The 11,554-nt window shown below is 44.2% G+C and overlaps 1 protein-coding gene across 3 annotated transcripts in view; it reads right to left on the bottom strand.

Moving 5' to 3' along the window:
- Positions 1-8,061: 8,061 nt before the first annotated feature.
- Positions 8,062-11,554, bottom strand: part of BRINP2 (BMP/retinoic acid inducible neural specific 2) — a 110,833-nt gene continuing 107,340 nt past the window's right edge. For all 3 annotated transcript variants that reach the window (XM_017508839.2, XM_037731481.1, XM_037731480.1), the window contains one exon: positions 8,062-10,120. In XM_017508839.2, coding sequence (XP_017364328.1) covers positions 9,004-10,120 — 1,117 coding nt within the window. In that variant the 3' untranslated portion in view covers positions 8,062-9,003. The remainder of the gene's footprint in view (positions 10,121-11,554) is intronic.

Below are 11,554 nucleotides of genomic sequence, written 5' to 3'. Positions count from 1 at the left end.
GCTCATAGCAGTATTATTGATAACAGCCAGAGAGTGTAAACAATCCAAATAACCATAATCTGATGAATAAACAAAAATGTGCTATATTCATTCAATGGAATATTATTCAGTCATAAAAAGGAATTATATTTTAATGCATGCTGCAGCAGAGATAAACCTTGAAAACATTGTGCTAAGTGAAAGACACCAGACACAGAAGGCCACATATTGTATAATTCCATTTACATGAAATGTTTGAAATAGGCAAATCCACAGAGACAGGAAATAGAGATTGCCAGGAGCTGGGGGCTGGAGAAGGATGGGGAATGACTGCTACTGAGTACAAGATTTCTTTCTTGGGTGACATAAATGTTCTGGAATTGGATAGTGGCAATCTACGAACAACGTTTTGAATAAAAATTACTGAATTGTATACCTTAAAGCAGTGAACTTGATGGTATTTGAATTACATATGTATAAAGCTGTTATTTATAAAAGAGGAATGAAATGAAAGGCATTGGCCCAGGAGGCTGGGTACGGTATGTGAACATCAGCCTGACATCATTGTGTCTATGAATGTATGCCTAGACATATGTGCTCCCATTGCTTGGAACATTAGTCTTCACTTTTCAGCCTATGTACTTCTTATACTTCTCATATAACAGGAACATAAACGCTGCTTCCCTTCTGTCTGTATCTAAAAACCTTACGGCGGTACTACACCCTCGTTCCTCATCAAAGAATTCAACTAGGGATTGACTGCAATCCGGTACTTGCCATAAGTGCACTTAAGATGTGCTATTTGAAATAGACAGCCTAATGGGCATGTTAACTAGCCATTCTCTCAGACACTCCAAGCTCTATCACTGTAATAAGCTATATCATCAAAACAATGTTCCTAAGCCACATGACCCAGCAGGGCACAGCATAACTTATTTTAGCAATGAGTTATACTGTAATATTATATTCTATGCTTTTATAGAGGGTCTACATAAAAAACAACTATTTCAATGGCTTATCTGTGTCTTCCACAAAACTGTAATTGAAGACCTTTTTCATTACATTACCTGATGACTCTTAGGTAAGGGCCCAGATGATAAATTCCTCTGTTTCCAGGAAGTTTGCTTCTGCAGGTAAATAACATGAATGTTTTCTTTTCTTCTCTCCCCTCCTATGTCCTCCCCTCCCTTTACCTTCCCTTGCCTTTTCTCCAAAAATAGAAACTATTTAACAGAAGGAAAAGACCTACACTTATTGAGTATGTGCTCTAACCCTGTCCCTGCTCTTTATATGTTTTATCTTATTTGACCATCACAATATCCTACAAGATACATACTTCACTGCTGTTCTTTCAAACTGAGGCTGAAAGAAATTAAATGACACATCCAGACCCTCACATCTTGTAAGTGGCAGCGATGGTGTTGAATCAAGGCAGCCAGACTCCAGAAAGCATGTGAAATCCAGTTCCTGCTTTCACTTATCTATGGAACTCCCCCACACATTTTATTTTGTAAGTCATCTGCAAGCCTTTTGAATTAAGAAAATGTACATACTAAACCCATGTTTGGCTGGCTTCCCACAGATCCTAGCTGAAAATGCTTAATAAATAATTTTGAGTGATTCATTCTTCCAAGTCCTGAAATCTTTGGAAGAGTGACCCTACAAAAATTCTGGCCGTTGTTTTTATTAATGATGCATGTGTGGTAATCACAAAGGTTGGAGGAGAGAAGGATAGAACTGAAAACAAAAATAATTCATTTCATTTTTTTAGATGGGGTGTCTAGGGGGTGGTGCATGGCACTTAAGTAGCCTAAAGTCTGGGAGTTCTGGGTGCTTGTACATTGTTGGTGTGGGTTTAATCACCTCGTTTGATGTATGTTTTCGTAGAGTGACAGATACTCGCTGTTCCACTTCTGAACAGATCTGCTATGATAGGCTTGGGGGAAAAGACCTTTCATTCAGCCAGCATGATTCAGCCAGTCCATGGGGCTGCTTATCTGTAAACACACATTGATAAGCAAGCTAGCTTAGAGCCCTCAGAATGTTGACATAGTTATGTTTCCTTTCTTTTCCCTTACCTCCGTTTTCTTACTCCATTTGTATAGGTCAGACACTTGGCTCTAACTGCTTGAGAAAATAAAGGCCTGTAGAGCACCAAGATTTGTATAAGTGAGGTCATGACCCCAGAGCCAAATGCGATTGACACTTTGGTTTCTTAGCCCCTGTCCTTCCGGGGAAGCTCTTACTTTTGAGCCCCAAGTACTGCAGAAATATAACAGGCATGCACTCTGAGAGCTTGCTTCTCAAAGTGTCATCCATGGACTAGCAGCATCAGCATCACCTGGGAGCTTGTTAGAAATGCAGAATCTGGGGCCCACTACAGACTTAGTGAATCAGAATCTGCATGTTAATTAAAGTCACGGAAGCACTGGTTTCGCCACACTGCACCTTAAGGGGTGGAGGCATCTCCTCTATCAAATAGAGCTCCCATGGAAGTCCCACAAGTGTTGCTTGAGCTGGCTAACAAGTGCTGACTTGGTGCTCAGGAGTCAGAAATAAGGGCACTGAACACATAGTGTGTGGCTTCAGCAGGTTTCTGCTGCTCTTGCTCTTTCCTACTCTCCGAGAAGGGATGCACATGTAATATTTTAAGTCTTTCCCTCTACTGGTATGTAAACCATCTGGACACTTGGGACATTGCTCCCACTTTATTAGAAGGTTCACAACAAATGCCATTAGAATCTCTTCCAGGGAGTGAAGCGCTGTCTTTCTATGCTCCATCAATACTTTGCACATCCCTAAGAATGCTCCACTCTGAACTGTTCATGCATCCCACTGCCTCACCTCCTACCCCACATCATATTGCACAATTGTTTATGGTCTGGAAACATGTTTTATAGAGTTTTTAATATCCTACACCTAGCCTAGGGTCTATCACTTAGGGAGGGAAGGAAGGAAGGAAGGAAGAAAGGAAGGAAGGAAGGAAAGAAGGAAGGAAGGAAGGAAGGGAGGGAGGGAGGGAGGGAGGGAGGGAAGGGGAAAGAAGGAAGGAAGGAAGATTGAGTTTTAGGGAATTGAAGGGAGACATTCTGGATGTTGGGGAGTGTGGAGCAAATGTATGCAAAGAGGTGAATGTTCAGGAAGAGAAGGAAATGCAAAACTTTTGGAAGGTGGAGATGAAACAGTTGAGTCACAGATGAGACAAATCAAGAATAAAGGTCACTTAAATGGTAAGTATGGATCCAACATGCAAATCCAGATCTGACTTTATATCCTCCATGGTCTCCTATGCCACACTGATTGTAACATGGTGAAATGGTAACAGAAGTACAATCAGTACCCACATGGGAAACAACTTCCTCTTCCATAGGGGAGCAAACTGGGGGTCAGAAGTGGAGAGACTTGCTTACAATTACAGAGCTAGCTGGTAGCAACGCCAGAATGAGAAACCAGAAGAAAGCTGTGTGTTTAATGGCATCAGACTACCGAAGTTTCCCAATCTATCCTTCCTCCCTAACACGCCTAGTATATGTTCTAGAGAGAAGGAAAGCATGTCAGGAGTGCAAGCCACAGTTTTGTTTCTTGGGTGGGATGACTCCCTTGGCCCTTGTTTTTTGCGGTTTGCTGTTGGTAGGAGCCAGGATTCTCAGCATATAGCAGAGTATCACTTCATTACTTCATGACCCTAGATCTAGGCCACAGGAACGGCACAACCTGAGACCTTTGGACGCTGGTGGAACCCAGTCACCTCTAGACATCACATGGAAGATGCTTTGCAGAAATTATCAAGTTTGTAATGATACTCAAACTCTCCAGTTGGTGGTTTATAGCAAATAGCAACAAATTAAAGGCAGGCTGTTGCCATTAAAAAGCACGGAGCTGATATGGTGTCATCAGGAAACTAGCAAGTTAATCACATTTCCAGCCTAGTTGGAAACCTGTCTACTCTGTGCTTCAAGCTTCACTGAGGGTGAAACCTCAGTCCTTTTCTTTCACTTGTCATAGTAGCTGATTATTTTTGCTAAAATCAGTTACAGGGAAAAGTGTGAAGATACTTCCATCTCATAGAAGCCTCTTCTCCTCCCTGGAAAATTGCCTTCTCTCCTCCATCCCCACATTCCTAAGGCCTGACCTGGATCCCTGTCACCTCTAGGACCCAAATGTCACTTACTGGCAAAGAGAAGTAGAGAAGGAACCAGATGGGACTTCTATTCCTAGCTCTGATAATAGACACACATGGGAAACCTCTTTAACTTCTCATTTTTGCGCCAGGCTGGAGTGTGGCGGTACTATCTTGGCTCACTGCAGTCTCCGCCTCCCACATTCCAGCAATTCTCCTGCCTCAGCCTCCCGAGTAGCTGGGATTACAGATGCATAACACCACGCTCAGCTAGTTTTTGTATTTTTAGTAGAGACAGGGTTTCACCATGTTGGCCAGGCTGGTCTTAAACTCCTGACCTGACCTCAAGTGATCCACCTGAGCTGGCCTCTCAAGGTTCTGGGATTACAGGCTGAGCTACCACACCTGGCCAACTTCTCTTTTTTTGTTTGTTTGAGAGGAAGTCTTGCTCTGTCGCCCAGGCTGAAGTGCAGTGGCGCAATCTTGGCTTACTGCAACCTCCACCAGCCAGGTTCAAGCCATTCTCCTGCCTCAGCCTCTGAGTAGCTGGACCTACAGGTGTGTGTCACCATGCCCGGCTAATTTTTTGTATTTTTCGTAGAGACAGGGATTCACCGTGCTGGCCAGGCGGATCTCAAACTCCTGACCCTGTGATCAGCCTGCCTCGGCCACCCAAAGTGCTGGGATTACAGGAGTGAGCCACCGCACTGGGCCAAAGTCTCAATTGTTTTAACCTCTTTTTCCTCATGCCAAAAATGAGATTACAGCAGATGACCACGAAAAACCTTCCAACTCCAAAAATCCAATTTCCTACTTTGCCATTGGGTTAACTTGTACGACTGATTTTTTCTTCAGAGTGTTTTAGTTTTCATGCAAAGTATACTGGCAAAAAAAGAGACTTTTCTGAAATACAAGAGAATAGACCTATCTGATGAAATTACAGACTTTCAAGTGGTATTTTGGGGAACGACGTCATGTAGGTAAAATATTCTGTCTACTTACAGGGCAGCTCTGTCCATCATGACCATTATTTTGGTGGTGCTGGTGGTTATGTTTTGAGATGAAGTCTCGCTCTGTTGCTCAAGCTGGAGTGCAGTAGCAAGATCTCGGCTCACCGCAACCTTTGCCTCCCAGGTTCAAGCAATTCTCCCACCTCAGCCTCCTGAGTAGCTGTGATTGCAGGCGCCCGCCACCACGCCTGGTTAATTTTTGTATTTTCAGTAGAGAGGGGGTTTCACTATGTTGGCCAGGATGATCTTGAACTTGTGACCTCAGGTGATCTGCCTGCCTCACCCTCCTAAAGTGCTGGGATTACAGGTGTCAGGCCCATGACCACTATTTTTATATTTTGAGAAAAAAAAAAAAAAAAAAAAAAAAAAAAAACAGAAAAAAAAAAAAAAAAAATAAAAAAAAAAAAAAAAAAAAAAAAAAAAAAAAAATAAAAAAAAAAAAAAAAAAAAAAAAAAAACACAAGAACTGGAACTAAACTATTAGTGATACCTAGTATTGGAAGTGATCTTCATTTATGTTTTTGGCTGTTGACACATGAGTGTGTTTGCAGAGCATAGCAATATTTTTTTAGCAGCAGGTATTAAATATATTATTTAGTATAAGAGGCATTAGTCTCAAGCATTAGGACAGATTAGCATTTGATGTATTAGTTCTTTGGGGTTACAATTAAAACTTGAATTCCTAATCGTTATTATCCAATGCGTTGTAGAAACTATATTGTGATTTTGCCCTTAATTCCACAATGAGTTCACCAACATTGACAATCCAGTACTAATTAATGACAGCTCTTCATTTGCAGCTGTTTCTGTGAATAGGTGGTTCACATCTTTTGATTATTACAGACTTTAAAGGTGACAGTTTCACCTGGGGACAGCTTTTTCTTATTATGGCACTTCTTAGCCAAGCTTTCTAAAAAACCCTATGTTAAACTCATGATTTCAAGTCTTTTAAAGCCCCTTAAAGGATGATACCCATCCCTTACACCTCCTCTTCCTCCACCTGTGTTCTAGAAGCAAAGTCTTTGGTCTGCTGCTTTGACACAAGCTCTTCTACACCAAGCAGAACAGACAAATCAGACATCTATCACAGGTAACAGATGAGTAGATCAAATATAGACATTTCTACCTCTGTAATTAATATTTGTTTGGCTATCTAGCAATATACTTGCATCTGGAATCAAAGACACCACTAAATATTTACCAATGTGTAGTAGTACTTTCAGATGGAGTTGGAACACTAAGCTTCATGGTTTAAACCTTCAATGGGCAAGATGTGGAAAGCTTAGTAAATGAGTGCATATATTCCCTAAAGCCACAATACATCACAGCATCATCTTCCTGAAGCCCTTTCAAAACAACAGATCTCTCATATCTCTGAGATAAAGAGACACAGCATCCTTACTAATAACTCCACAGGTGTGATATTCTCCCAGCCTAGTCGCTGATACAAAGACAGATGGTTGAGGTTTCCCACCCCTCACCCCAACTGTGGGACTGGCCCCGGTGGGATATGAGCCCTCATGTGCTGACTCCGTTCCCAGTGGGGCAGTCACGCTTGTGCCACTGAGGCTCCACACTGCTTTGTGCACGGTACATTCTCAATGGCTGTCCTCCCCAATCTGACTAGTGTTGTGCCTGGCAGTTGACAGTTTGCTAAAGGTGCACCTTTAATTAATGAGTAAGAGTCTGTCCACCCACGCCTACTGCCTGTAGACATACAGATTCAGAGTGCTAAAATCAGACTCTGGTATCTACCACTCAAACCCTGCCACTGGAAGGTATCAAAGCCTTCCCGCCCCTTCCCACCAAAAGCACCCTCATCAGGTACCTCTCAACACTCCTGCTGATGATGTCATCTGCCTATTCCGTCTCCCATGGGTGAGGAACTCGGTCCAAACTTCCCAAAGCAAGAGTGGCTTTAACTAGAAATAGCCAATAACTGTGCTCACCCTGGATCATCCTATCACTCTGCAGTTTTACCCTGGAAGCCTTCAGGAGAGTGGTGAAGAAAGAGACACCCCAGGCTGCTTTTCTACCAAGGATTTCAGTTTCTTGTAGGTTGAAAGACAATGCGATGATTAAATGTAATGTCAAATTCTTCTGCATGCAATAATAAACATAGAAGGCCTCCGGGCAGAGATGCATGATCTCACTGTCTTCCATTTCACTTGATGCCAACTGAGATATACCACAGGTAGGGAATGAGATACTTCATGTGGTGACTCTCTCCTGAATAAGCTGGGGGTTGTCATGCCTATGCATTGTGGTTGGAATGTGAAGCACAGACAGAGAAGTGATTCTCATACCACCTGGAGAGAGGCACTAGGGGAAAAGGATGCATTGTTCCATGTGGTATACATCAGAGCTGCTACTTGGGTTGGGAATGTGGTAATCAGACAGAATGGAGGGAGCCAATGCTCTATTTACATCTTTCCCAGTTTTCTCAAAGGGTAATCCCAGACCATCAGATGCAGTGTAGGGAAATTCTCCTGATGTCTGCAGCAGTGTTGGCAAAGAGGAGCCCCTTTGGCAGGACTTTGCCCTGGGCAAAGACTGCAGTTCCTCTTACGAGCAAGACCTTTTTAACTACTCTCCCCATTGTGGGAAATCCAGGTTTTAGGACCCATGTTAGCCCTCACACCCAGGGAGAAAAAAGGTGGCGGGAGTGCAGTGCGATAACTCTCGGGGATAGTTTGAGCTCACTTCTCATTTCCTTTCTCTCTCTCATATACCCGTCACACCCCAGTCAACACACCCACTCATTCACTTGTGTAACTTGTGTATCTATCAATCAACCCGCTTCCCACACAGCACTATCCCCGCTTCACGGACACTCTTGTGTCATGCAAATAGCAATCAAAAAGAAAAATCCAGGCAACCCAGAAAACTATACTCTTTTGTTTTTCTCTTTTCTCTCACTTTTCCCCCCCTAAAAAAGGCCTTTTCCAAAAATATATCAAACCAGATAAATGTTTACTTAGATGTTCAGGTGGCTGGAGCAGATTGACAAGGAAAACAATCACAAAATAAATAATTTTGTTTTGTTTTTGTTATTTTTTTTTTTAAAAAATAACAATTTCCTACACATTGTCTCTCTCTAACTTGACAGGGCTGCTTTCTTGGACAGAGAGATGCTGCTGGAAAAGGAGCTCTGAACGGACCACAAGGGGAACTGGGAACAATCCAAGGCCCTGATACTTGGTGGGGGAAAGAGGCAGCAGAGAGGGAGGAGTGAGGGAGGGGAGCAAGGAGGCCACTGCCTGCCCTTGGCGCGGGTTCCTCTGTTGGTTGAACTTCTCATGTTTCTCCCAGTCAGCATCTGGGAGGGCACAGAGGAGGCAGCATACAAAAGTAAGAACCAATGTCAGGATTCACAAAACAACAACATTTTAAGAAATCTGGTTAAAAAGAATACAAAAGTGACTCCACAGAGGGAGAGGAAGAGCTCCGACCCCTCCCATTGTTGTCCCCTCTTTCTTGAACGACAAGAATCACTTTTAAGGACTTTTTGTTTGTTGCATGGTCCAGCTGGTTCTTTTTCTTCATCTCTTCCTTGGCTCCTTCATTCAACTGCATTCATTTTAGAAAGCACTGATCAACTTTACAGAGCTGAGGCTGCTAAGTCGTAGCCTCCCTGTGCCTGTGTGCCTGTGTGTGTTTGTGAGTGTGTGTGTGTGTGTGTGTGTGTGTGTGTGTGCGCGCGCGCGCACGCGCATGCACACAGTAGCTATTTCTCTCTCGCCTGCTTCAGCCCCCAGCCTCGAGGTCCCAGCTGCTGGATGCTGAAAGTCTCGTGGGAGCATACCCTGTTGGCACTAAGGTGAGGGCTTGGATTATCTTTGTACCCCAGATTCATGGATCCCCTCTTTGCCCTATGCTTAAATGGGCCTCCCATTAGCTACAGAGTTTGCCGGTCTCATATTCCACAGGGTTTGGCAGCTTAGAATTGAAAGCCCTCAGGGAGGACTGGATCCTGCCCACCTCGTTGTTGGCCAGCTTGAGCCGATGCCGGAGCAAGCAGGAGAAAAGGTCAAGTCGGACTTTGCCAGGTGGAGAAAGCTGGTTCACCCGGTCCCTGAGCTCAATGAGCTGCAAGAGTGCAGAGTCCTGGGAACCTTGAGTATACGGGTAGTCCAACTGTAGAATCAGGTCCCGGATGGCATCCGGGTCAAAGGGTAGGCTGTAGCCAAAGACCTGCAAGGTATTAATTTTCATGTAGCCCAGATTCTTAGAGGGATCAGTCATCTCCAGGGGCTCGTAGTAGATTGTCTCATTGGAGCTGTCATCCAGGGACTTGATTCGGCTCCGTAGGTAAACATGAACTGTCTCAAAGAAAGTCTTCCACCTATTCCCCAAGGTGATAGTCCAGTTTTGGCACTGGGCAGCCGCATCCACGTTAGTCCTTTCCCAGTCAGGAAAGCTGCCATCATTCACAGGCATGAACCAGCTCTCAGAATGGCTGCCCCCAAAGGGGTTGACGTAGATGGCCATGACAGGCTCCAGGGTGCTGTTCTTGGTGAGACAGATCTGCAAGGACAAGGCCAACATCACGTGCACCAGCCCAGGCTTGTATTTGTTGCTCTTCAGGGTGAGCAGCATGCGCTTCCTCCAGGAAGGGTCAAACCAGCTGCCCAGCCGCATGTCATTGCTGATGAAGATGGAGTGCACCTCAATGCGGCTATCCTGCTTCTGCAGCAGATACTTCAGCTCCAGGTCCTGCAGGTCTGTCTCCAGCCCGAGAAAGTTCTCCAGGGACTCGGCCACCTCTGGCCGGCACAGCCCCTGGGCCAGCACGTAGCCCGGGTTGCAGTTCCCGCAGCGTGTGCTGTTGTCCGGAGCACAGCGAGCACATGCCGGCCCTTCGCCCAAGGCACATGGAATGGGGCCCTGGCAGGAAGACTGGTCATAGGGGCAGGTGCAGCTGTGGCTCTGTTCCAAGAAAGTGCCAGGAAAGGTGCTTTCCCCACAGTAGAGGAGGGACTGGATTCGGTTCCACCAGTAGGACAAGGACCTTGGGGAGCAGAGGTAAAAGTGAAGGAAGAGTCAAAAGAAGTCACACACTGACACCCTCCCTAAGGGCAGCAAGACATCAACCACCAGGCATGGAAGGCAATGAGGAAGATAAAATCCCTGAGATCTCTGAGTGGAGGAAACTCTACTGTGCTGCTTTGGACTGACTGAGCAAAGTCTAGTCTAGAGCTCCATGTCTGATGGGTCAGCACTGGAAATTCTGGACGCCAAACTTGTGCTGAGAGCAACCAGGTTCATCTCTCCCAAGTCCTACCTCATTCCCTTATCCAAAAACTTACAGAAGATCTCCAGCGGCTTTTGTGTCAAAACAAAGCCTTCTAAATAAAATGGCTCTTCAAGCCTTCTAACTTATTGCCAACTTCCATTCCCTTCAAGGCTTCTGTCCTTTCTGTTCTCTCTGTTCCTCTCACTCCTCCAACAAGAGCAGAAATTTTCTATGGCTAATTCTTTTACAATTTAGATTCTAGCTCATATGTTACCTCTTCAAAGAAGTCTTCCCTGATGTCCCTGCCAAATGATCCACTGCACTCACTCTCCATCACATTCCCCTGTTTTATTCAGTCCATGACAATTCTCAGTATCTGAAAGTATTGTTTATTTATTGTTTACTTGTTTATACACTGCTTCCTGTTAATAAATGCCGGGAAACTGTTTTAGATACCAACAGCTTCTCAGACATGAGAATTGTTTCTGTGCATGGCAAGCATTTAATAATTATTTGTTGAATGAAGAATAAATGAACTCCTCTCAAAACCCCTTCTTTGTGTGCTTCCCTTCTCACCTGTGCCTCTGTTAGAGCCGCACCGCTGGGTGGCTGGCTATGAAGGCAGCCCCCTTTGCCTGGAAGACTGTCCCACCACACGTGTACCAGGTCATTTCCCTCTCTTCCCGCACAATGTGGCCAAGACTTTCTTCTCCACGGAAGCTTTCCTTTCTGGGTTTTACCTCTAGGAGACTATCTCTTTATGTTCCACCACCATAAATTTAAGTGGTTGCCACATAGTTATAATTTTCTAGTTTTTATGTTTCTGTTTGTTAAATCTTTCCAGTTCGCTAATACCCCTGCAGCTTCATAGTAAGGCATGCAATATGGCATCAAAAACTTGTCAAATAAATAAATGAATGAGTGGATGAACAAATGGATGCCTGTAATGATACAGCCTCACTCGATCCCTAAGGGTACAGGTCTCCACTTTCTTTCCTCCTGTGACCCAGAGCAGAGTCACTTGTTTGACATAATCCAGTGCATGTGTTTTTCATCAGATGCAGCTACTGGATGAAATTTAACTCCATCCCTTTCTTTTCTAAGACTTACTAAAATGGAAATCAGTACATGAGAATTAGAGTATTACTAAGATAACATTTGAATCAACTATAATTTAGATAAAAGTAAAATCAGCCGATCTTTTTTTCT

This window comes from Cebus imitator, unplaced genomic scaffold (assembly GCF_001604975.1).
Source record: "Cebus imitator isolate Cc_AM_T3 unplaced genomic scaffold, Cebus_imitator-1.0 Scaffold402, whole genome shotgun sequence".
Classification (NCBI taxonomy): domain Eukaryota; kingdom Metazoa; phylum Chordata; class Mammalia; order Primates; family Cebidae; genus Cebus; species Cebus imitator.
Note: the sequence above shows the minus strand (reverse complement) of the source record. Positions and strands in the feature narration are given on the sequence as shown.